At 45.5% G+C, this 27,107-nt stretch overlaps 1 protein-coding gene across 1 annotated transcript in view; it reads right to left on the bottom strand.

Moving 5' to 3' along the window:
• tspan9a (tetraspanin 9a) overlaps positions 1-27,107 on the bottom strand; it is a gene marked incomplete at its 5' end in the record, with an annotated part of 95,432 nt that continues 68,325 nt past the window's right edge. Inside the window, 6 exons of the mRNA XM_083655119.1 lie at positions 1-101; positions 4,701-4,784; positions 6,258-6,389; positions 6,920-7,021; positions 20,521-20,595; positions 26,130-26,321. Of these exons, the coding sequence (XP_083511245.1) occupies positions 30-101; positions 4,701-4,784; positions 6,258-6,389; positions 6,920-7,021; positions 20,521-20,595; positions 26,130-26,321 (657 nt within the window). The 3' untranslated portion in view covers positions 1-29. The remainder of the gene's footprint in view (positions 102-4,700; positions 4,785-6,257; positions 6,390-6,919; positions 7,022-20,520; positions 20,596-26,129; positions 26,322-27,107) is intronic.

The raw sequence follows: 27,107 nt of genomic DNA on the forward strand, positions 1-27,107 counted from the left end.
CTCCTCTCCATGTGGGGTCTTCCCTGAGGCTAGGCGTCGTACTTCTTCCCCGTTCTGTGGATTTGGTGGAACAGTGTCATGGAGAACGCCATGCCCAGAAGCTGTGAGGGGAGAGCAGAGACACAGGTAGTCAATGAAGATCTCACAATTTGTGTTTATATGAGTGTGTGTGTGTGTGCGTGACTGTGTGTGTGTGTGTGTGTGTGTGTGACTGTGTGTGTGTGTGTGTGGTCTGTTTGATGTTGATGCCTTAGGCTATTATGTGGAGTTTGGGATGCACAACAAATCCTGTAGTGAAGCAAGAACTCAATTTCTCTCTCTCTCTCTCTCTCTCTCGCTCTCTCTCTCTCTCCCACTGTGTCTCTCGCTCTCTTCCTCAGATTGCCTTTAAAAAGCGAGCTCCATTCGTAATCTGGCTGATGGAAAAATGTAGCGCTGCACCACAGACATTAAGTCAATGAGGTAAATTGAGATGCCACTGAATCAAAGTAGCCGACTACCTCTTTGAACTTTCCATTACCCGTGATGCTCTCACACATCAAGCACATTACCCGTGATGCTCTCACACATCAAGCACAGTCGCACTGGATGATCCTAAAAAGCATTATTATCTGGCAAAGTCTGGACGGCAGGAAACCTGCAAAGTATAGTGCAGAGTCTTTCATCAAACAGAGGCTGTGGCTCCACTAGGGATCACCTCCCTTCAGGATATGAGTAGCCTGGGAAAGCTGCCGATTCTCCCCCTGTTCGCTCCAGTCAAATACGCTTCTTCTTAAGCTGCTGACAATCAAAATGCAATGCGGAGTCACGGAAACAGTAAACCGCGTGGCGTGATGGCACTGTAAATATGGCGCTGAAGCGCTACTCAGGAACAGAGAACCACCTCTCAGGACGACAAATCGTGAACCCCATTATCTGCACGTGCCTCTTCCTTTCTTTCTGATTCCCCCCCCCATTTTCTCCCCAATTGTTCTTGGCCAATTCCCCCATGCTGCTCCACCCTCTGCCGATCTGGGGAGAGCCGTAGACTAGCACCATGCTTCCTCCCACACATACGCAGTTGCCAGCCGCTTCTTTTCACCTGACAGTGGGGAGCTTCACCGACAGGACGTAGCACGTGGGAGGGTCACGCTATTCCCACAAGCTCCCTTCCACCCCGACCAGGCCCCCCGACCGACCAGAAGAGGTGCTAGTGCAGCGACCAGAGCACATACCCCCAATCTGGCTTCCCTCCCCCAGACACAGCCAGTCCTGCCTGTATGGACGGAGGTAACACGTGGGTGCGAACCTGCGCCCCTCGTGTTGGTAGGCAGGGCCGCTACACTACCCCAGACGCCCCGCGCGTGCCTCTTCTGTATGGCTGAGACGTGCACAGAAAGTTGAGTTGAAGTACGCGCGCTGTCTGCTGCACGACAGACGCTCCCCAAGGACTCTGCAAACATTCAGCATGCATCCCTACTTAAAAACCCATATTCTGATGTGAATAGTGAACAGTATATTCTGATGTGAATATCCAGCTGTAGAATAGTGAACAGTATATTTTGATGTGAATATCCAGCTGTAGAATAGTGAACAGTATATATTCTGATGTGAATATCCAGCTGTAGAATAGTTAACAGTATATTCTGATGTGAATATCCAGCTGTAGAATAGTAAACAGTATATTCTGATGTGAATATCCAGCTGTAGAATAGTGAACAGTATATTCTGATGTGAATATCCAGCTGTAGAATAGTGAACAGTATATATTCTGATGTGAATATCCAGCTGTAGAATAGTGAACAGTATATTCTGATGTGAATATCCAGCTGTAGAATAGTGAACAGTATATTTTGATGTGAATATCCAGCTGTAGAATAGTGAACAGTATATATTCTGATGTGAATATCCAGCTGTAGAATAGTGAACAGTATATTCTGATGTGAATATCCAGCTGTAGAATAGTGAACAGTATATTCTGATGTGAATATCCAGCTGTAGAATAGTGAACAGTATATTTTGATGTGAATATCCAGCTGTAGAATAGTGAACAGTATATATTCTGATGTGAATATCCAGCTGTAGAATAGTTAACAGTATATTCTGATGTGAATATCCAGCTGTAGAATAGTGAACAGTATATTCTGATGTGAATATCCAGCTGTAGAATAGTGAACAGTATATATTCTGATGTGAATATCCAGCTGTAGAATAGTTAACAGTATATTCTGATGTGAATATCCAGCTGTAGAATAGTGAACAGTATATATTCTGATGTGAATATCCAGCTGTAGAATAGTGAACAGTATATTCTGATGTGAATATCCAGCTGTAGAATAGTGAACAGTATATATTCTGATGTGAATATCCAGCTGTAGAATAGTGAACAGTATATTCTGATGTGAATATCCAGCTGTAGAATAGTGAACAGTATATTCTCATGTGAATATCCAGCTGTAGAATAGTGAACAGTATATATTCTGATGTGAATATCCAGCTGTAGAATAGTGAACAGTATATTCTGATGTGAATATCCAGCTGTAGAATAGTGAACAGTATATATTCTGATGTGAATATCCAGCTGTAGAATAGTTAACAGTATATTCTGATGTGAATATCCAGCTGTAGAATAGTGAACAGTATATATTCTGATGTGAATATCCAGCTGTAGAATAGTGAACAGTATATTCTGATGTGAATATCCAGCTGTAGAATAGTGAACAGTATATTCTGATGTGAATATCCAGCTGTAGAATAGCGAACAGTATATTCTGATGTGAATATCCAGCTGTAGAATAGTTAACAGTATATTCTGATGTGAATATCCAGCTGTAGAATAGTGAACAGTATATATTCTGATGTGAATATCCAGCTGTAGAATAGTGAACAGTATATTCTGATGTGAATATCCAGCTGTAGAATAGTGAACAGTATATATTCTGATGTGAATATCCAGCTGTAGAATAGTGAACAGTATATTCTGATTTGAATATCCAGCTGTAGAATAGTGCAGTATATATTCTGATGTGAATATCCAGCTGTAGAATAGTGAACAGTATATATTCTGATGTGAATATCCAGCTGTAGAATAGTGAACAGTATATTCTGATGTGAATATCCAGCTGTAGAATAGTGAACAGTGCAGGGATTGACATGACATGTCTGACATGCCTTGTGCTAATCTTCTAAAACATTTATAAGGCAGTTCCTGGCACTTCATGTCTCGAGCTATAAGATTACAATGTAAAGACTTAAAGGGCGTCAGTTCTTCATGACACTGTGCTGTCAAGTGTTCCAGCGTGCCTTGATGCCTGCTAATCTGACGTCTGAAGGTCTGTTTCTCCTCTCTCTCCCTCCCTCAACCTCTCTCTCCCTCCCTCAACTAACTCAGAGAAGTGCATGGGGAGAGAGAGAGGGGGAGAGAGATCATTAAAATTGATGTCAGCCTAGCCTACACTATGGGGTTCTGCACAAAGACTTTATCAGTCTCCAAACAGACCTGATATTTGCATGGGTTATGTGTGTGTGTGTGTGTGTGTGTGTGTGTGTGTGTGTGTGTGTTTGTGTGTGTGTGTGTGTTTGTGTGTGTGTGTGTGTGTGTGTGTGTGGGCGGGGGCGGGGGGGGGGGGGGACAAATTCTCAGGAGAGACAGAGTACGAGAGAAAGTAGAAGAGTGAGTGAGTCAGACTAAATACATGTATGTATATGTGTGTGTGTGTGTGTGTAGCGGGGGAAATGGAGGTGCGGGTGCTGTGTGTGAGAACCAATCAATAGCACAGGATTGAGCGTGTGATCTTCTCATGAATACATAGTGGTCTGAGCCTGGCCAATACAGAACATCGGCTTTCCCCCACTGTGCGGCGGTGAACTTTGAACCGAAGCCCGGCAGCCAGACCCCCCGCGGTGTATTACAAACCCCACGTGTGTGCTCTGTAACTTACACGACTCTCCAGGGACACTTCATAATGAAGCTACCAGTATTCAGAGCAGGGCCAGTATTCAGGGCCGGGCCAGTATTCAGAGCAGGGCCAGTATTCAGGGCCGGACCAGTATTCAGGGCCGGGCCAGTATTCAGGGCAGGGCCAGTATTCAGGGCCGGGTCCAGTATTCAGGGCAATACTGAGCAGTTAAGTGACAAATGAGGAGGAAAGTGCTGTAGCTATACTGGATCCACAGCCAGCAGACAGACAATCCTAAAGAGTAGCAAGCAGCCGGACGAGCGTGATTATAAAGGTAAGAAACGCAGCCTGGACTGCAAGTGGGCCCGAGAAAAGGTACGACGGATCTGAGAAAAAGCTGCAGACAGCAAAATGTGTTAAGAGTTAGCTCGGGGGACGAGGCAGAACGAGACGGCACGTCACAGAGGGAAGAAAAAAGTGCGACGCTGAGCTGAGGCGCGCAGCAGCCTGAGAGATGAGCGGAAAAGAATTTGTTGTCCTCACGGCACCTTTTCTCGCCTCCAAATCCACACCTCTCGTCTGGATCCAGCAGCCCTCCTCTCCTCTGCGGAGAGCAGTCTTCTTCTGATGATCTCTGATGCAGCACGGCTGCAGCCAGACAGCTTTGATTTCTCCCAGACAGGATCAGGGGTGCAGCAGACAGCCGCTTCAATATTTCATGTGTGACTCATGTGTGGGTGCCCGCTTCGCCCACCGAGGCCCTTATTACCAGAGCATGTTTCACAGCAGAAGATGGCACATCACATCAGCAAGCTTTCCTACCTGTACTACCAAGATGACCATGCCTATGGTTCCCAGCAGGTGCTTGTTGTCGTCCAGCCACTCCTCCACCTTCTCGAAGCAGCCCTGAAATGGACAGCAACAGCTCGTCAAGGTAGCACTATAAGAAAGCATGCATTTTTATCAGGTGTACGAATATTTATTTTTGATCATCTGGCAGAGTAGCAGAATAAGTGGGATGATATGATGGTATGTGTGATAGAGCGTACATAGAGATACACTGTAGTTGGATGAGAGAGTGATGCCATGATGGATACATTGCAGGTGTTTAAACAAATGAATTCATAATGAGCTGATCAATTTTGCATGCAGGGCTTGAAATGGCATGGAATGCGGAGTGTACGGACAAAGAAAAAAAACAAACACTGAATACCACTTAAGCTCTATGTTTTCAGAGTTTCTGACCTAGGTTCATTCGTAGGTCAGTTCATTTCAATGACAGCATACTGTATACTGTAGGGAGGTGAGGTGAGAGCAATACGCTGGTTTCTGCTATACAGTGAGTGTGGATGATGAGGCAGCGGGTGAGGCTTAACAGTATAGTGTGTGACGGTCTCCTCTGTGCAGGATTACACACGCACGCACACACACACAAACACACCCACCCACACACACACACAGGCTTTTAGTGCTACGTGTCCCCAACGGGCCGGCTCACTATCTGCCTATTCTCATTTTGGCAAGTTTAATACAGCTTTTAATCTCCTACTTTGGCTGCAGGCTAACAAACCACATGCCAGATCCAGAATGAGATTAGACTTGTAATAGGGGGGAGTCGCGAAACAAGGCGCTGCAAGGTTTTTGGAGAAGAAACTTGTTGTCTCATGTGTGATGGAAGATGTTTCCAGCATGACCAGAATTCAGAGCAGGGGGAAAACTTGAAAGCTGCTTTAAGTTCTTCAATAAAAAGCACACAGTGAGTCGTAAAGGAATTATTGAGCAGATGGACAGTAGATTTAATAAATGATGAGATGTGTGATTTCGATGCGGCATTCCCCCCCCCCACCCCCCCCCCCGTGGATCGAGCGCTAATATCAGCTCTGGTGTATGAGATCAACATAATGATTATGATCTAAAACCAACTGTGTTCAAACAGCACTGACTCGCCAAGGGAGAAAATCAATGGCTGTGGCTGATCCCACTAGTTGGAGGGAGAGAGAGAGAGAGAGAGAGAGAGAGAGAGAGAGAGAGAGAGAGAGAGAGAGAGAGAGAGAGAGAGAGAGAGAAAAGACATTGAGACAAACTAAAGACCATATTGCGATGGGATCGAACCAGCCGTGATGCCCTGGCGACTTAAAACAGATGTGGGCCAGGGGTGTAATATGGGGGGTTCTATTTCCTGCCCCCTTGATCGGACCACACCCATGTTCGGCCTTCACTGTGATGTGAACTACTGTACACACTTATAAAGTTTTGTGACTGCATCTTGCACGGTTGTGACGCTATAGCGGTGACAACATCTCTCCACAGACATAAACAGCCTCTTCACAATCATTACACCTATTCAATGATCCAAAGCCCGGTCATTCTCCAGCTCACCCTGTTCCAGAACATGGTGGTGGAGTTGCGTCCACAGTCCTGGTAATGCTCCTGGCAGCAGCGGTCAGGAACCACCTTCTCCTTCAGAGCCTCGTGCCAGTCAGTGTACGCTGTCACACCGCAGCACTTCCACTGTGGGCGACACACGCACGCACACACACACACACACACGCACGCACGCACGCACGCACGCACGCACATGCACACGCACACGCACACACACACACACACACACACACACACACACACACACACACACACACACACACACGACGGGTTAATGGTGTCTGAGTGTCCTTGGACAAACTTTAATAAATGTTTTAATACGTTTTGTAATTATGATCTTTCTCCAGAGGATTACAATAATGGATAACAAGCACACTTCAGCACAAAGTTTGGACTTCCAATGTCCCATTAATGCTACAGCTACAAGCCAGGGAATACATTAACATTTCAGAGAGAGAGAAATCCAACAATATTACAGCAAAATGGCTGCTCTCACCAAGCGTAAATGCATTTATGGATCATCCCTAGGACACACTGTGGGGTGGGGTGAAGTTATGTCCATGCTAATGTTTGGATATTATGCGTATGTGTATATAGTGTGTGGTGCTCTGTGTGTGTGTGTGTGTGGTGCTCTGTGTGTGTGTCCAAACACATACCTCTGCCTGGATGATGTTCCAAGCATTTCGCAAGCCTACGTTGTTGTCTGAGTTGTAGAGAGCCAGCCCATCCTTCAGATCCTGTTTAGCATTCTCACTCACCTGCAGATAAAACACACACACACACACACACACACACACACACACACACACACACACACACACACACACACACACACACACACACACACACACACACAAAGTGACACACACACACACACACACACAAGCAACAACCTTGGTTAGAATCCTTCCTCTTAGGGGGTTGGCTCAGCAAGATGTAGTATTAATGATAGCCTTCATATTGCAGTGAGACGTTGAATTGATTCTCAAGTGTTTGTACGAGTGCGTTCACGCTATTGTGCTCTTTTCAAACTCCTGTCATTTTATTTTCACATGGAGGTAAATTTGAAAGGTTGCCTTTGTTGTTGTCAGAACAGAGTGCATTCTAGAGAAAGAAGAGAAAACTCCTCTGCACTTTCCTCTGTATAAAGTTACACAGCCTTAGCTTATTCATGGTTATTTCATGTTAAGATGTTACAAAACTTTTGCGTGAGCCGACTTAGTAATCACAACAACAAGAGTGGTTCATGGTTATTTCATGTTAAGATGTTACAAAACTTTTGCGTGAGCCGACTTAGTAATCACAACAACAAGAGTGCAGAGGCTAACAGCTAGTGAAAAGTTACAAGCAGAATGAATATATGCAGAACGTAGTGGCAGAAATGGTTGTTTTTATCACTCTCAGCGTAGAGCACATTAGCGGCATTGTGGTTGAGTTTCTGCTAAGTGTGTGAGAGTTATTGGCCAAAAATACTATTTCCTGATGTGGCAGCTGGTCGTTATGGCAACAAAGTGAATGTTCTGCGACCTGCTTGTTAACATTCTGAGCACAACATGTACAAACACAAATAATGGAGCGGTGTCAGCAAAGAGTATAGAAGACAAGAGACGAAACTCTGGTGCCTTTTTGATAACAGCATTTAAGCCTGGAAAAGAAATGCCTCCTTAAAACAGCACAGAACCATGACGGAGAGACACACCATGACCAGGAAGAACCTACAGGCCATTTCGGTAGAGCAGTGGTTCCCAAACTGGGGTACGCGTACCCCTAGGGGTACGTGGAGGTACTACAGGCGGTACTCGAGAGAAAGGGCAAAATGGAAAAATCTTAGAATAGATGATGAAAATAAATGAAACGTTCAAATAAATCATTCAAACTAATTGCAACTATTTCACTCCATTTCTTATTTTGTAATGTTACAGTATATTCGTCAAAAGGTGAGTCATCATCCATTCATTGCATCATTATGCTATAGTTTTCTCTTGCAGTTTTCAAAGCAAAATGTTGTAGTCGGGTAAAGGGGGTAGTTGGATTCAGAAATCAGGGAAAGGGGGTGCTTGGATTCAGAAATCAGGGAAAGGGGGTGCTGAAGCCAAAACAAGTTAGAGAACCACTGCGGTAGAGGTACTCTTGTATGGCACTTTGTAGGCGGGACATTTCACTGGCATCATTACGGTCGTCCCCTTCAGGCCAAAATGGTGGAGGCATAGCTCTGCTGCTGCACGCTGATGTTGCAGTGGAAGGACCTATTACCTTTCAGCTCTCGTTCATGTAAGTTCTCTGTGGTGTCGGCACACCCTAAGATTTGATCAACAGGTTCCGATAATGAGAGAGCAACGTAGTGCAGTTCAGTTGCAGGTAGACAAAGAAAAACATGCTACAGCACAGTGACTTTTGGGTGACGCCTGAAGACTTGACAGATGCCACGTGGAGCTTCACGCCACAGAGAGCTTCAACATGCCCTTCAGCCAAGCCTGCAAACCATTTTCCTCTTGACTGCACCCCAACAATGTGCGGAGGGTTGTGTCATGTCTGATGGAGATTAATATCTCACTGGACGTGTTAATGAGATATACCAACATGGTTTAGTTCTTGCATAGTCCGCCGTGTGCGTGGGGCTTTGCTAACCGCCAGGACAGATTGAGAGGCGCTTCAGATACGGGGTAATTATACTGGAAAATGACATTCACCGCCAGAACCATGCTGCGCGTGTCTTTATAAGCGATACAAGTTATTTCAGAAGTAAGAAAGGGAGTGTACTTGCTTTAGTATTTAAAGCTTAAGGTGCCAGAGTTGGGCGTGAAAATAAAAAAAAGAATAAATTCCCCAGACAATAAGACAAGCGGGAGCATCGTCTGTCAGAAGAAGAAGGTGCTTTCAGCTACTCTCAAAGTTCTCATCTTTATTCAGAGAGGAAGGACTCGGGTTCAGCTAAACATCGTCTGTATGCTGCTCAGTAAATCACTAAGAAGTGGATTTCTTCTTTTAAGTTTTGACAAAACCAGGTAAGCCAAGCAGTCAAATAGATAATGACATCCTGTTCTTGTAAAGCAAATAACATTTCACTTTAAGACCTCACACCTCAGCAAAGACGCTCAGGGCCTGTTTAGACGAGAACGATTTTTGGATAACTTTTGTTGTGTTTTGGCGTTTCGTTCACACGGAGGCCTGAAAAACTTTTGAAAATGGGTTCCAGAGTGGAATCTTAAGCTTAAGCTTAACTGGCAAAACGCAATTCTTGTGAATTCTGTGATGACACGGCCTCACTTCGCACATGGCTATTACGTTTTCATGTGACAATAGCAATGACAACGGCCCATCGGGCTGTTTGTGTTGCGGGAGAGTCTATGGGTGAATCACATTTATCTTCGGTGGTTTTCAGACCTAAGTCCGCTTCCTTGGTTCGGACCAGCCGGGGAAAATGATACATTGTTTCATTGTTGTTGTTTGTTTTTCAGCTGGGTTGGCTCGTTTTCACACCACAACTTGTTGGCATTTGCCATAGGAGGCAGTGAATTGTTCCAGTCCAAACTGCTGATGATTGTCATCATGCAAAAATACCCCAAAGTTGATCCGCGCAGTTTCACCAATCACCAAAACAGGATGTGAAGAATGAAGATGTTTTTTTTAGCAAATAAAATGCTCCTCTACAGCCCATAACGCACCGTGCAGCTGGCTACGGGAGCTGGCAGGGTTTTCAATCATTTTTGTGGATCCGTCTGAACGAGGATTGTTATCACAATGTTGTCATATCGTATGAATGCAGATCGAAAGGCCAAGCCGTACCAAATGTGCCATTTTGTGCCGAGACCGTTCTCTCTGTGTCCGTGTATAAACAGGGCCTTAGTCCACACACACACACACTATGTGAGAAACACAGACTATATCCTACTTTGATCACATAGAAAGCACCATCACACCTTAATTACAGCAGGTCAGCCATTTATGGGTGATAAGAAAAAGCCCCAATGCGTGAGAAAAGATTTGCTGAATTACACATAAAAGTCAAAATTATTTTTTAACGAGTTTTTTAAAGTTTCCAGAGCAATAACGTTCTTAAGTGATCATTAATAATGCATAACCCATAAAAAAATCCTCCCAAACCATTGAAATATGATTATTAGTGTGATTTCAAATCACATTGTTCTCTCTCGTGTCTGTGGAGGAGCCTATGCGTATTGCACCTCGGGCTACAGGCCCCATCATATGGGTCCTCGCGCGGGGAAAATGAGATGATGAAGAGCAGCGTCATCAATCTCTGTCTCTTAGTTCGTTTCCATCCTCGATCTTCTCTCCATCTGGGCTGTGTGATGCTGGCTGGCTCATTACTTACTCCTCACTGTTGCACAGTGACTAGAGACTGGGGGCTCCCTTCCAACAAAATATATAAAAAAAAATCTTCTGAATCTCCAATAAGTCTCTGAACCATCCTCCATTTCATGTGTGGAAGTCTTTGTTACAGCCTGAAGTGAAACCTAATGATCCAGACTTACCACACTAACGAGAGGCAGACAAATGACTGCAGCACAAACAGAGGCTCGATCATGCAACACTCTGACCCATTTTCCCCTTTGCTCATCTTAGCCTCTTTTTATGATCAAGAAAAATTAAAGCCCATGTTGCTGCTCCTCAAAATTGTTCATAAATGACAAACAGAGCCCCTAATTTTTCTCTTTTTTTTTAAATTTCTCTCTCCAATTTTCTCTCAATTGTACTTGGCCAATTCCCCCTGCTGTTCTGGTTGTTGCTCCACCACCTTTGCTGATCTGGGGAGAATTGTAGAATGTAGACTAGCACTTGCTTTCTCCGATACATGTGCAGTCACCAGCCAGTTCTTTTCACCTGACAGCGAGGTGTTTCACCGGCAGGACGTAGCACATGGGAGGATCACGCTATTCCCCCCCAGTATCCCTGCCCCCGAACAGGCACCTCGACTGACCAGAAGAGGCATTAGTGTGTAGCTACCAAGACACATACTTCCCACCCGCAGACACGGCCAATTGTGTCTATAGGAGTGTCTGACCAAGCCGGAAGTACCGCTGCCGGAAATTGAACCCGGGTGTCCGCGGTGGTAGGCGAGTGCTTTTACCTCCACACCACCCAGACGCCGACAGAGCCCATACTACACTATGTAATAAGTTTCCTCCTCCAAAAGCCTCTGCAAAATATCTCATGTGCGGCGTATTGACGAGGCCTTGAGACGCAGCTCGGACTTCTCATTCATTACAAAGATAACGCTTCTGGTTTCCTCTGGGTCAGACCCGAGATCGAGTTGGCGCTCAGCGATACGGGACAGTGCATTCGTCACAGAAATCTATAAGAGTTCTGCTCGGCCGTCGGCTGGGAGGGGGCGAACTGAGAGAGGGAGGAGAGGAGAGAGGAGTGCAGATACATAGGATGACAGGGCAGAGGAGAGAGGGAGGAGAGGAGTGCAGACAGACAGAGAGAGGGAGGAGAGGAGTGCAAATACATGGGATGGCAGGGCAGAGATGAGAGGGAGGAGAGGAGAGAGAGGAGTGCAGGCAGAGAGAGGGAGGAGAGAGAGGAGTGCAGGCAGAGAGAGGGAGGAGAGGAGAGAAAAGTGCAGATGGAGGGAGGGAGGAGAGGAGAGAGAGAGGGAGGAGAGGAGTGCAGATACATGGGATGACAGGGGAGAGGGGCAGGCTGGGAGCCATGTTTTCCAGCTAGCTGACTGTTTGCTTTCTGTCACTCTGTGCGTGTGCAAACAGGGGAGAGAGAGTGGGCAGTGGATTGTCTCTCCACACCGTCTGTCCGTCTGTCTGTCTGTCCGTCTGTCTGTCTCTCTGTCTGTCTGTTAGGAAGCTGTAATGATCCAGTGGGCCCATTCGGCCACAAAATGACAGAACCACAAAGAAAAGCTAGTCCTGCATCCAGACATATGCAGGTTTTCAAATGACTGCATTTTCAAACAATATACATACCATTCTGCAACTTTCTAACTTTTCCTCTCCCCCGTCTTCCCGAACCCTCCTGAGGGCGATACCTTTATTTCATGCCAGCACAGTTAATAATTCTGGAATAGGGAGATCGAGAGGCGGTGCCATACTGTCAGATATGGGTCCCCCAGGCTTGGTGACATCATACCTGGGGGACCAGGTACTACTACAGTAGGTCCTGTCAGTGAGGAGCCACAGACTGCTACAGCCACACTGCCTAGGAGGAAACGTCCAGAAATAACCGACAGCTCCAAAATCATTTTCGGACAACTATGTGGAAACAGATGCGATCTTTTCAGTGACGTCTTTAATGTGAAACCGCGTGAGGAATCTAATTTTTCCCGTTTAGGCGGCAAAGGTCAGCTCTGTGCCATTTAGGTGACAAACTGAGACAGGAGCCGGCGGGCGGCGCTGTAAATTCTGCCATGGAGGGATGAGGGAGGGTTTGACCTCAGCGCCGATGTCCCTTCTATTTCTTTCTAGCTTTTTGTTCAGACAGTCGCTGAACAACTGGCTCCTCAGAGATTAGGTGAAGGCTAAGAAGCGCCTGGAGCTCCTCGCTGAAAACAAGCCCGTGCTGCCTATTCATTTGGAACGATGGTCGTACGAGAGCGCTAATTTGTGTCTGTAATTTATTCACTTTGATCAAACTGTGATTTATCGCCTTGAGCAAAATTGCAATCTTCGTAATCGTAACGCTATTACAATTCTCAATTCCAAATAAATCAGTTGTCTCTGCATTACAATTACGTTGAAAAACAGCAATAGTCACGACACTTGGTTCACTGAGTGCATTACCAAATTTTGATAAAAGAGGCCCAGTACAAACAAGTAGCAGCACCTATCTGTGAAATAAGATAAATGCAGACATTTAAAAAAAATAGCATAGCCTCATACTGAAATTCAATTTGTGACTAGTCTGCCGTCTGACAGGCCAATAGAGCATGGAGCTACCTATAGGAGCCATGCATCACTGAAGGATACCGAGGATTTTGTCAAAGAAAAGTGTATAATGCCATGCAACTCCTCCATTCAAAATCTATTTCCTTCAATCTCTCTCCCCACCTCCGTTCCTTGCTTCCTACGTTTCCCTTAGAACAACAGTGCAACTCTAACCGTTAAACAAGCTGATATTGTGGCCTATGCATCACTACTGGCTCGTCGCAGAATACTGTTAGATTGGAAGTCCCCTAAGCCTCCATCATCCACCATTTGGCTTAGAGACTTTTTTCTTAAGTTTGAAAAAATTAAGTTCACTCTCAGGGGCTCCGTAGACCGTTTCTATAAGAAATGACAATGCCTGATAGACTACTTTATTGGCCTTCAAAACACTCCCCCCGGAATGAGAAAATAACATAGTGCTAGGATTCTCTTTGTATTATTATGGCTAGGTCTTTTCCCCCTTTTATTTTATTTTGTATTTATTTTTCTTATCCTTTGCTAAGGTGTGTATATATGTATGCATACATTTTGCTGTTGTGATTTATTGATATGCTTTAATTTGCTGTTCGGAATCAGAATTGAATGTGCACTGACTGAACCTGTATAAGTCAGGTTTTTCAAGGTAGGGGTGGGAGGGAATGGGTGGGAGGAGGGAAGGGGCATCTGCTGTCAAAAAAGAAAATCTGAAGGAGAGAATTAATATTGATTGTTCATGTTTGCCATGTTTGTCCTTCAATAAAAATCATTGAAAAAAGAAAAGAAAAAAGAACAACAGTGCATATTCTGGAGTACACTTTCATGTCATAGCACAGCATGGCATGTGCTGTATAGCTGCCCACTGCACAGTCACGCCACCTGCAGCATGGAAGATGGACAGCTATGCAGCGGGACTCAAGCTGAGCCTTGGAAGAGAGCACTTCAGACAGACTGTATTCCCACTATGCAGAATGCTCTCATCTTCTCTTTCTCTTCTTCTCTCTGATGTGCCCCCTCTGTCATCTTCACATACTCATTCTATTCGCCGTTCAATCCCACCCCACCTTCACCCCTATTCCAGCATGTGAATTCTTAAACAACTACAGAAACCAAAACTTTAGTTAAAAGAAGAAGAAAAAACATTTACATTTCTAAGAGTGTAGCCTGTTACCAAAGCACCTTGAATGGAAGGACCACTTTTTTTTTTCTTTTTTTTTTATGATCACTCCTGGTCCCTCTGTGAGCTGTGCAACAGTTGATTGAGGCAGCAACTCACAGAGAGATGTATCCCCAGTCAGACAGTCACATCCCATCTCCTGCCATAGGCTAAAACACCTACCTCTTCAAGAAGTACCTGAGGTCACCCACTCTACTGAATCGTCCTCTCTTAAGTGCTCTAATTTACTCTCATCTAGAAGAAAAGATTCCTTTTACATCTTTCCTCAGGCCTTATTTTGATATTCAAACTGTGTCAGCTCTCTTGCATGATCATTCAAGGATCACAAGGTTATTGATGATCAGCTAATAGCAGTTCAAAATGTTCTGGAGAGTGACATGTACAATTTAAATCACATTAGCCTTTATTCAGACACTCAGTAGTTAATGTAATACATGTTCATTTAAGTTACAGTAGCCTACATTTGCAGTTCCTCTCTATCTCCCATCTCCCTGTACAGGGCCAGAATAACAGATAGGTTGAGTCTACAAAGTTGCCTTCAAAATGTACATCAAAACAGATGTAATCTGATGTGTGCGCTATAAGTATCTTTGACTTTCTGTTCATTGTATATAAGCCTGTGTATCCATTCGTGGATCAGCTAATAGCAGTTCAAAATGTTCTGGAGAGAAACAGCCTCCGAGCCAGAGGTCCGAGACAGCAGATCATCAGACCGGATCCTTTTTTGGGCCAGCAGCTCCACAGGCTGGAGTTGGGCAGCCAAGTCCTGGGCGCTGGACAGAGCGAGGGCAGAACCTCCACTCCCACTCTGTAATTGGTGTTGGAGAAATAGTGCATGGCCGAGGATCCAACATAATTCTCCGTGTGCAGGAGTGCGAGACGTGGCTAGGCGTGTCAGATGTCAGTGCTGCTGACTGTTTTGATGTTCTACCAGTAGAAGACACATCTGGGAAGTGGCATAGCCGTCCCTCCTTGCTCATTGCCCCAACCTTCCTAGGGCCTTCATTTCATCATTACCGTTTAGCTACGCCACATGTAATGTGCAAGTTGATTTAATATAATTCCAGTGTGCAATAACTGCAATTTGACACGTACTGTACATTCTACTTTATTCTACTTTATTCTATTTTACTCTATTGCATTTTACTGCATTTTATTTTATTGTATTGACTGTTTTACGTTTAGGGAGATACTGTGTGATACTGTGTTATGCTATGTTGTGGTATGTGGATATTTCATGCCTGAGTGCGAGCAGCTGTAACTTGTCCCAATTTCCCCCCGGGGATCATTAAAGTCTTTCTGATTCTGATTCTGATTCTGATTATTGATCTTTCCCGGATTCAGTCGCTCAAACGTTTCTTAAGCCGAGGTCACACCAGGCGATTTTTGCAAGACTCCACTGCCCCGTCTGGCCGTTTGATCCGACACACGCTTTTCAAACACGTTTGATTTTGTGCGGCCACGCCTGGCCAGGCCAGGTGCCAGGTGAGCCTGGCCAGGTGCAAAACTCACTGGCAACAGCCAATGGGAGGTCAGCTCAAGACGTGGGAAGCAGAAGAGTGAACCAGAAAAGAAAAACAACTCGTGTAGATGGTTTACTGTACATCAGCAAGACTCCACCTGCTCCACTTTTGCTAAGTCGCTATACAATGCTGTGCAGCCAGCAGTAAGTAGGTAAGTGCTTTTACCTCGACACAGCCCCAGATGCCCCAAATAATGGTCAAATTAACAATTCATTAATTTACTGGGAACCGCCTCAGGGACCTCTGGTCCCCGGACCCCATGTTGAGAACCACTGAGCTAGGCTTTACACTCACACTTCTCCACGCTTTTTCTCTCATGCACGTTCCCTTCTTCCCACCTTTACATCACTCTTTCCTGCCTCTCTCTCCCTCTCTCCTCTCTACCTCCTTCCCACCTTACCACATCCCCCTCCCTCCTTTCCTCGCTCCACCTCCCTCCTTCTGCCACCCGTGTCGACCTGCTCTCCACCCACCCCTCCCCTCCCCTCCCTCCCTTCCCTCCTAAACACTTGCTCCAGTCTTTCCGAGCGGTGCCAGAGTTCTAATTCCTCATTCCGGGCTAATAAACCTCGGTCGGTGTGTTGGGCCCAGTGTGTCGGTGGGTCGACCGCGGCACAATGAGGTCACAGCGCTAAAGACGGATGGCTGTAATCTGGTCTTTGGCCCAGCCATCTGCTGTAGTCAGCTGGTTGCTAACTGCTTTATTATACTACTGCCTCTACACTGCATTTAATCACAGAGCTTAACACCACTGGGCTAAAGAGGGAGGCACCCCAATCTAAGCCATACCTGCAGGTAAAGACTCTGCTAGGCTGAGGGTAAGCTTGTTTTATGCTCAGAGAGACAGACAGAGAGAGGGAGAGAGAGAGAGAGGCAGAGATAGATCTTTTTACTTAATTCAGCCTACAAAATCTTCACATTCAATAATAGCATTTGAAAAGTGCAGTTACTGAAATTGAAAAGAGTATTGTAGGAAAATACAGTTTCACCACAGCAAAACAAATTGATCTAAAAACAATGCCAAAAATCAAATAACCCTCTACTAGGCCTACAAGGAGAACAAATCACTTCATTAAACGGTAGCAGCACTGTTGTATAAAAGCACGATTACTCATAATGTTTTGTGCCGTTGTTGTTCCCAATAGCAATTATTCTTAGTAGGAAGGTTACTGAGAGGTTTCCTATGAGTGATTTTAAGAAAGTTTGTTGATTTTTTACTCACATTGGCCAAAACAGCACCTAAGGTGGGAGGGCTGTACTTAAGCGAAGACTGTTGTACCTTAAGTGCATCTTTGGTCCAATTCTTTATGTTGCTATCACAGCACAGAGGAGGAAGGTGTTGGATGACAGACAGCATCACATTTGGTTCTGGAAACCACTTTTTCAGATATTGTATTTGTGTGTGTGTGTGTGGGATTTCTGCTTTAGAGTCACAGTAGAGAGGGACAGGAGAGATCGGTCTGAGAGAGGAGATGGAACAGGATTCGAACCTGTGCTGCTGTGATTAGGACTCACCCTTAAAAGGTACGCACTCTACTAGTTGAGCCACCAGGGCACGCTAGAAACCACTTTTGATGGCACCTGTTAGTTGCTCATGTAAAAATGTAGAAAATACACCAAATATCATTTTGTGTATTTTGAGGTACCATGATATGCTACAGTTAAAAAAATAAAGCCAATCGCAGAATGGCAGAAACACTGTATTCACCTACCAGGCAAAACACAAGACATGAGTGAAAGCCTTGGACTCCGGCATTCTCAGTCTATTCTTCCTATTGAAGGATGCTGCCTACACGTGCTTTTCCCAGCCTCAGTTCAACAGTCCCTGCAGCATCAACAGCCACAAGTCGCCCACTTCCTATATTTATTCACTATTCAACAACTTAATTCCTAAAGTTCATCAAAGCAATTAAAGTCCTGAATTATGCCCTGCAAAATATAGCCTGCCTGAATTCCATGTCTTTTTTTGTAGTCTTCTGTTTGTGTTTTTTCCCCCACTCTGTAAATACTTTATTGTGGGTATAAACATGTGCATAGTTTACTGTAGACTACAAGTGCTGGTAGTCCAAATAAAGGTGCCGGTGGAAGCCTCATGGTAGTGATGCTTCTCTTTGTCCTCGGGATGTTTTTAGTGGTCGTGGAGCGGTCAGACGACGGGCTTTTAAGAGCAGTAAGTTAAGATGCGGTCAGACGACGGGCTTTTAAGAGCAGTAAGTTAAGATGCGGTCAGACGACGGGCTTTTAAGAGCAATAGTTAAGATGCGTTTGGGAAAGCCATCACAACTTTAAGACGCTTCTTACAATCTACTTTACGGACATCTTTAGGCCTTATGATGGTTTTGGGAAAGGCCGGCCGGGTCAGTTCTCTGCTTTATTAAGACAGAGAGAGAGAGAGAGAGAGAGAGAGAGAGAGGGAGAGAGTGAGCGAGAGGGAGGAAGAGAGAGAGAGGGAGGGAGAGAGAGAGAGAGGGAGAGAGAGAGAGAGAAAGAGAAGAGAGTAACTGAGTCTGTCATTAGTGAAGGGTGGACTCGTATGAGGGACAGGAGGGGTGGGAGGGGAGAAAAGAGAGAGAGAGAGAGAGAGAGAGAGAGAGAGAGCGAGAGAGACAGAGACAGAGACAGAATGAAAGCTATGAGAGGGCGTGTTCCTCCAGCAGAGAAACCATATTTGTTTCTTCTCCTCTAGTCAACAGCTGGTCACCCGGCAGGATCACAGTTCCCGGAGGCATCTGCACTCAATACTTACTGATGACCTGTTTGAAAGACCTAAATATCCATTTCGCAGGCCTCTGTCAATACACTTTTAAAGGCTGCCAAGTGCTGTATATCTTCCACTCTTGTTAATAAGTGCCTTGTGATTAGGAGATCAAATAGGAGAAGTGAATTAGTGATTCTCTCTGATCCCGGGCTGCAGCGGGAGATAGGGGACTCCTCACACAGCATGCTAGATGTCACTGCGGCTCCGGGAAACAAGCCAGGAAGAGAAAAGAAGGCCGTTGTCTGAAGGCCCCGGGTGATGGGTACCAATCAATCGCTCTTCATCTGATCTCCTGATATTGCGTAACATATAATACCACCTGAATAATGCATTAGCATCACTCCTCAAGACGCACTACTCCTTATTCGGTGGCAGTCTGAAAATGTCAACTCCAATAACGTGATTTTTTTTTACGTGAAAAATTTGCTGTCATGGCCTCGCGCTGGAATGACATTTGGAGACCAATAAAGGCAGAAGAAGAATCTGAAGAAGGTCTTAGGACCGAAACGTTATTCTTTCTGTTAAATAAAACTTTTTGCATTTGGAGACAGTGTGCGGGAGTTATTTTCTTTTGATTCAGTCGGGTTTTCCCTCCTCCGACGCACCTGTCATTTTTAGGCGTGCAGAAGCTTTGCTCCTTCAAGACCAATAAAGGAAAATATATTTTGGAGCGATCAGCATTATTGTGGCTTCATCTCCAATGACATCTACAGTACGCTAGGATAAGCACACCTTTATTTGGTGAGATGGGAGGAACAGAAAACACCATGGCTATTCGCTGGAGTTGGTGTGGGTGAGACAATTGTCCCCAGCTAAAGTCCTAATGCAGACTAATGCAGACTCCTATTAATCTGCATTTAGAAAATCCTCAGACTTGGCTGTCTTTTCATAACTTCACAGGTGACGGGGGAGGCGCAACTGTGAAGTTAAGAGGCTCCCTATTAAGATTCCACTGGAAGTATCGTTTCTTTTTTTAAGCTGGTAATATTATGGAGATAAGGCAACAGACATATTTACTAGTGAGAGTGTGTGCCTGCGAGACCTGATCCAAATCTTAGAGTGGAATGGCTGCTAAATTAATTCCTTTATCTGGCTGAGAGACCAAAGTTTCAGCAATGCCCTCAGAACAAAGATGGAGAATTAGCCAGCGTCCCAGCAGGGCAACACAGAGACTTTGAATATATAAATAGATGGATCTATCTTTAATGTGTCCTTGAAGAGCGATAGAAGTCTTCACTCCTCATCCTGCGCAAAGCATTTGTCATCTTTAAGGCGTGTCTATGGGGAACATTTGTGGAGCGCTCTGATTGAGCATGGAGGAGAAGAAGCCAGTTCTTCCCTTCTCATATAATATATATATCCAATAATCTCCAGAGCTTCACATACCGTCAGGTGTTCTCGCCACAGACGCAAACCTAGCTTGCACCCATGTAGGGGTCATGGGAATATGCTGATCTACACACATGTAGGAGCAGCTTAGGACCAATTACAGGGAGCCAACTGGTGGGGATTGGTCTGCATTGTGTGGTCTAACCTTTGACCTCTGGCTTAATAGCATGGTGAAGGCGTTTGACCTCCTGACCGAGACACAATGGCATCTGTAAGGGGAAACTTGGGACACTCGGAAGTAACTGATATATGTATGTATGTTTGTATGTATGTATGTATGTATGTATGTATGTATGTATGTATGTATGTATGTATGTATGTATGTATGTATGTATGTATGTATGTACAGTATGTAGGCAAGCTTTGAAACAAGGTGGTTCACTAAACGCAATTTATTTTTCTCTCGAACCTTCGAATGTGCTTCCACAATATGGACGAGCTATGGTGTAAGTGTAGATGAAGTAAAAGCTAGTTAGGGAGTTTTATTCTGAACAATGTGAACTAGAAGCTTCAGTGGAAAAAACAAAGTACTTACCTTATCTGAGTACACGAAGAAGAGGATCAGCAATATGAGCTCTGCCAGGAGAATTATCAGCAGGACAATGAAGAACTGTCAGAGAGAGAGAGAGAGAGAGAGAGAGAGAGTCTTGTTTTACCACTTGCGTTGGCACCTGGCAGTGTTGTAAATCTACCTCGTCATGCCAGTGTGAGCACTCTGAATATGAATGTGAGAGAAATAAGCCTCTGCTGCAGCTGAATATGTCAATGTATTATGAGAGGAAAAACACAATATATCAGAGATTTAAATATTACCAGTGGGACAACACAATATATCAGGTTTTCGACTTGTACGCTAATCTTTTGTTTGTTCAACATGTTTGTCATCCAACATTCATATGATAGCATATGGAAAAGCTGCTGTATGCACCTTGCATTGCTACTGTACAGTATACCCTACAGTACATATTTGATTCAAATAGTAGTAAAGTTATGGTTGAGATGGTTGAGGTTAGGCAACTAAAACAACTTTGATGAAGGTTATAGTTGGTTAGTGATGTTGAGCTTTGGTAGTATTTTGGTTTGTGTAGATTCCTGGACATGATATATACTGTAACCCCCAAATCCATGATTCTCTGTTATATGTTATTAAAGGAGAATTTCGTTTTTTTTTTAACCTGGAGCCCTCTCCTCACATTAATTATTATCTGACGACTCACCCAGTGTTCTCCACAGCGATTTTGTGCCTCCTACGCGTTGTTTGGAGATCAATAGTGTCCATGCCAGTCCTAGAATTGAGCTCCGTCGGGGCCACATGGCAGCGTGCTGTTCCTCCATTTAAATAGACAGTTTTATTCCCGTTTTCGACCCATATCGTCATTATATATATAAAGAAACATCAGACTGCCAATCTCCCCCGGGCTATTTCGAGCGGTATTTACAAGGATCCCATTTCCTCATTTCGGGTCAGTGTCACCAACTCTCGTCAAGTCAGTCCACAGCATAGACTGTATGGTCCACAGGCCAGCCGGCAGGAAAGTCTCGCGGGACTTGACGAGAGTACCGCTGGAAATAGCCCGGGGGAGATTGGCAGTCTGATGTTTCTTTATATATATATAATGACGATATGGGTCGAACACGGGAAGAAAACTGTCTATTTACATGGAGGAAGAGCACGCTGCCATGTGGCCCCGACGGAGCGCATTCAAGGACTGGCTTGGAGTACTATTTCGATCACAACAACGTCTACGATGGTCCAAATCGCTGCGGAGAACACTGGGTGACTCGTCAGATAATTAATGTGAGGAGAGGGCTCCAGGTTAAAAAAAACGAAATTCTCCAGTGTAACACTGAAAACTGGTATGAAGAATTTCAGTGTGCATTCAGTGTACGACTTGTTCAAACTGAAAGGTTTGATAAGATAAAGAAAGAAACTAGAGGTCATTAGAGTGCATGCTGTTGTACCTCCACCAAACTTTATACTTTGTGGTGTTACGTGAATCAGTTTTTTAGTGATTGGACACGCCCATTGCCATGCCCCTTTTTGGCCAGTGGGCATGAAAAGTTCATACATTTTTGTTGTCCCACAGCCCATGTTGGCCAATGATCTACTTTTCTAGCAAGTTTTGTGTAGTTCATAACTTTTTGAGATATCCTGCTGAAAAGACAAACAGACAAACGGGGGCGACATAATGGCGGCCAACTCTGTTGGCGACAGAGGTAATAAAATCACTTCAGCAAAATGAATGTGATTTTCAGCCCTGTTTCGTCATATGGCAGAGAAAGCAGAGAGACTAAAAGCACAATTCTCCAATGGTCTCGACCAGAGCAACAGATAACAGATAATTGCCAGTTTTGGGATTACATCAGGAAAGCTACACAGCCCAAGGCACTACCAAAGTTCAGCATTACTTTAAGGTTTTGGCCCATCAAAACTTTGGTTAAGGTTCAGCAACTAAAATAATGTCCTTAAGGCTTGTGGTAAGGGTTAGATTTAGAGCGATGTGATATGAAAGCAGGCTCTTCTCGTTCATTATTCAACAGTGTCTGCCTGAATTTCTCCCATTTTTCCACAAAGAAGCCCTCGTTCCCTCCATACAGAACCACTGATACTCATCACACACAGCTGAACACTGGGTTAGCTGAATACACAGCATGGCAGATTAATAAGATGACAGGCGCACACACACACACACACACACACACACACACACACACACACACACACACACACACACACACACACACACACACACACGTGAAAGAGAGAGAGAGAGATGTTGGAACGTGAACGTGTGTGAGGAGCGGAAGAAGGTTTAATACGCCCTAAGATTAATTTAGCACACAGCCTTACATCTCATCTACTATTCTGCTCTCCCCTCTCATCTCCCCATCAGGGTAATATTTACCCATCTCCACTGCACAGCATGGGAGGAGGCACGGGTCTGTGCAGAAACTATATTTTAGAAAGCTCAATTAATGTGTGTGTGTGTGTGTGTGTGTGTGTGTGTGTGTGTGTGTGTGTGTGTGTGTGTGTGTGTGTGTGTGTGTGTGTGTGTGTGTGTGTGTGTGTTATGCGTGTGTGCGTATGTGTGCACACCTTTGTGGGCAGGTGTGTTCTCATTTGCTGGCAAGTCATGCTTTTTGAAGTCTGCCGTTTCCGTCACATATTTCACTGTTTTCTCTCCCACTTTTTAGGGCTTTCTTTTTGTTTGTTTTGGCACAAAGCCATGCTCGGTGGGGAGACAGAGAGTGAGAACTTACTGCAGAGGATGTCTGGGCTTTGAATAATCCAAAGTAGTGTTGTCACGATACCAAAATGATGAGTATCGATACCAATACCTGCCTAAGTATCTCCATACCGATACTAAAACGATATACCACGGCAAAAACCTAAAACATCAGGAAAAATGTGCTCAGTAATCGATTACTGAGCACATTTTTCTCCTTTTCTATTAATTTAGCAGAACTCTGCCAAAGTGTATTGAGTCATTTCATATTGTGTTCAGTCTACTTTAGTGCACTGCACAGATCCAAAGAGAGTTGTTCAGTAACTTCAGAGATAATAATACATGTATGTCAAGGTGGAAGCTCAGATCTCCTCGCCCCAGGAGACCTCTGATGTTTCCTAACGCCCCCCCCCAGCACACACACGCACGCACGCACGCACGCACACACACGCACGCACGCACGCACGCACGCACGCACGCACGCACGCACGCACGCACGCACGCACACACACACACACACACACACACACACACACACACACACACACACACACACACACACACACACACCCACCCCTCCCTCCCTCTGCAAGCCAAAAACAACAACAGACACCCAGACGCCCACTGCTCAAAACAGAATTATCTTGGCCCAGTAAGAAGTGGTGCAACATGCTCGTCTGGCAGTGACTTAATTTAAAAATATATCAGAACCTCGATATCTTCTTAGCGGTAGATTCGCTGCCTACCCACACGAGGGTTGCAGGTTCGCACCCACGTGTTACCTCCGGCTTGGTCGGGTGTCCATACAGGCCGGATTGGCTGTGTCTGGGGGAGGGAAGACGGATTGGGGGAATGTGCCCTAGTCGCTGCACTAGCGCCTCCTCTGGTCAGTTGGGGCACCTGGTCAGGGTGGAAGTGAACTGGTGGGAATAGCGTGATCCTCCCACGTGCTACGTCCTGCAGGGTGAAGCTCCCCGGTGTCAGGTGAAAAGAAGCGGCTGGCAACTGCACATGTGTCGGAGGGAAGCATGGTGCTAGTCTACTGCTCTCTCCAGAGTGGCAGAGGGTGGAGCAGCGACCGGGGCAGCAGGGGGGGGAATTGGCCAAGTTCAATTGGGGAGAAAAAAGGTGGAAAAAATTCAGAGAAAAAAGAGAACCTCGATATCTTCCAATTAAGACTCTCTTCTCTGCCCGACACACACACACACACACACACACACACACACACACACACACACACACACACACACACACACACACACACACACACACACACACACACACACACACACACACACCTACACACACACAGCGCTCACAGCGTCTCCCTGCTTCACAGTTGTTAGGCAGGTGAAGGAAGCGATGTCGAACAGTGAGGATTTAGTGCTGCTTGTGACTGACGCAAGAGCTCCTAGGGATTATTGAGCTGTTTTCCTTGTTAATGTGCCCAGAAACAACCGTCACTCCAACTCTCATTTAAAGTTTATGCCTAAAGTTTTTCAGACGCGCACTGAGCAAACTGAGCAAACCAAAATGCTGTCATTAACATGAGCTTAAGACAAAACGCTTGCACAACTTTGTGCAAACAGTCGAGACAGTGGATTTCTTTGTAATGAGTAATAGAACATTCTCCATTTTTAAGCACAAAAAATATCAAGTGCCATTAGGCCTGTTACATAATACATAAAGTGACACAAAACACTCCCCTGTCTGACAAGTCTTTCACTGGGCTGTGACCAATACAGACTGACAGACTCTGAGCTTCAATACAGACTGACAGACTCTGAGCTTCAATACAGACTGACAGACTCTGAGCTTCAATACAGACTGCACTCTGAGCTTCAATACAGACTGACAGACTCTGAGCTTCAATACAGACTGACAGACTCTGAGGTTCAATACAGACTGACAGACTCTGAGCTTCAATACAGACTGACAGACTCTGAGCTTCAATACAGACTGACAGACTCTGAGCTTCAATACAGACTGACAGACTCTGAGCTTCAATACAGACTGACAGACTCTGAGCTTCAATACAGACTGACAGACTCTGAGCTTCAATACAGACTGACAGACTCTGAGCTTCAATACAGACTGCACTCTGAGGTTCAACACAGACTGCACTCTGAGCTTCAATCCAGACTGCACTCTGACAGACTGCACTCTAGTCTGTGTTGAGCTTGTTAGATGTGTGGCTCTGCTGAGGAGCCGTTTGGAAGACCAAGACAAACACATGGCTGAGCTCTCACTGGCCAGTCTGGGAACTCAGAGTCTATCAGTCTGACGAGTGACCAGTAATAAGACTCTGGGACAGACGGCTGATACTTCCTCTTCCATGCGCCTCGGTCATAGTTTACAGTCTGATTGACATGAGACAAGAGTTGGAGTTGATCGACTGCTAATCTCGGCTAATCTCTATAAACAGATAACTGCATATGAGACGTCATCAGACTGTAAACGAGGACGGAAAGGGAAGTCTTCGCGTGGACGTCCGCTCTACACCGGAAACCCCGTCCGTTTGCCCCAGTCTGTCAGACGTGTGTAGGTGCATAGACCTAAGAGACTGTCTACACCAGACATTTCTGTCAATATGTGTGTGAGTGAATGTGGTAGCCTGGGTAAACCCAGCCCCCAGTGACCTGCTCTCAGACTAACCCTGCTCACGAGTCACAAGGAGAACTCTGAGAGCAGGTCACGTGGGGGCTGGGTTTACCCAGGCTATGAATGTGGCAGACTAGAGGCAGCGGACAGAGAGAGAGAGAGAGAGAGAGAGAGAGAGAGAGAGAGAGAGAGAGAGAGAGAGAGAGAGAGAGAGAGAGAGAGAGAGAGAGAGAGAGAGAGAGAGAGAGAGAGAGGGCTTGGACATCCATCTTTGTTATTACAATACTGCGTAGGCATGCAGATGTAGTTAACTTACGCTCAGAAGCAGGCACTTGTTCTCCTTGATGGCACCCAGGCAACCGAGGAAGCCCGTTACCATGACGATGGCACCGATGGCGATGACCATGTTGGCAGCGGAGAGGGAGGGGAACGAGGGCGAGAAGGTGGCGAAGCTGCCTTGAGACACAGAGAGCCAGATGCCCACGCCCAGCAGCCCACAGCCACATAACTGCAGGGCAAAAGAGACAACAAGAGACAAGCAGGTGAGAAAACCAAAGTGTAGGATGATTCACAGCATCGATATTTTGTCAGGATGAGCTGCAAAATATGAACAGCCTGAACGTTCACTTTCAGCTCTGCAGGTTCTGCTGGTATTGACAGGCCTCCTAAACAATACAGGAGTCAAGTTAGCAGTAAACAAACACACATCCCAGCTCCAAAACACTGTCAGTCAGCGCAGCGGTGTCATATTTCATCGCGGCTGCCAGGGGGAGTGATCCCACGCAGTCATCCCTCAGCAAACAGCGCTTCATAAAACAAGAGGGTTTACACTAATTACCACAAATGAACCAACAATGATAAGCCAATAACAGCTCCACAGGAGAGTAGAGCAGACATTGCACTTGGGCCACGGAGTTGGCTTGCAGTTTTGGCCTAATTACAGAAAATCCAAAAACAAACAGAGATGGAATTACCTCCACCTCCCGGCCCCCAAAAATGTAAACTTCCAAACGGCCACCTGCAGTGAACTTGAACCTCACCTAGGGGGAGCAGTTCCCTCTGGAATTCCACTCTGTCATGCGGCCAAGCTGGGAGTACCCCCCCCCCCCCCCCCCCCCCACCCCACCCCTCCCCCGGCCCAACTGATGTCTGTGACGTCTGGAATGCGAGACCATTAATGCGATAAAATGTTTATGGAAGGTCTTGATTGGCAGAGTGGAGCGTCCCACCCGCTGCTGTGTGGCTCCATCTATCTAGGAGCCAGGCAGCATGCCCGCCGCTCAGTGAAATACAA

Source organism: Poromitra crassiceps (genome assembly GCF_964638095.1).
Source record: "Poromitra crassiceps genome assembly, chromosome: 18".
Taxonomy (NCBI): domain Eukaryota; kingdom Metazoa; phylum Chordata; class Actinopteri; order Beryciformes; family Melamphaidae; genus Poromitra; species Poromitra crassiceps.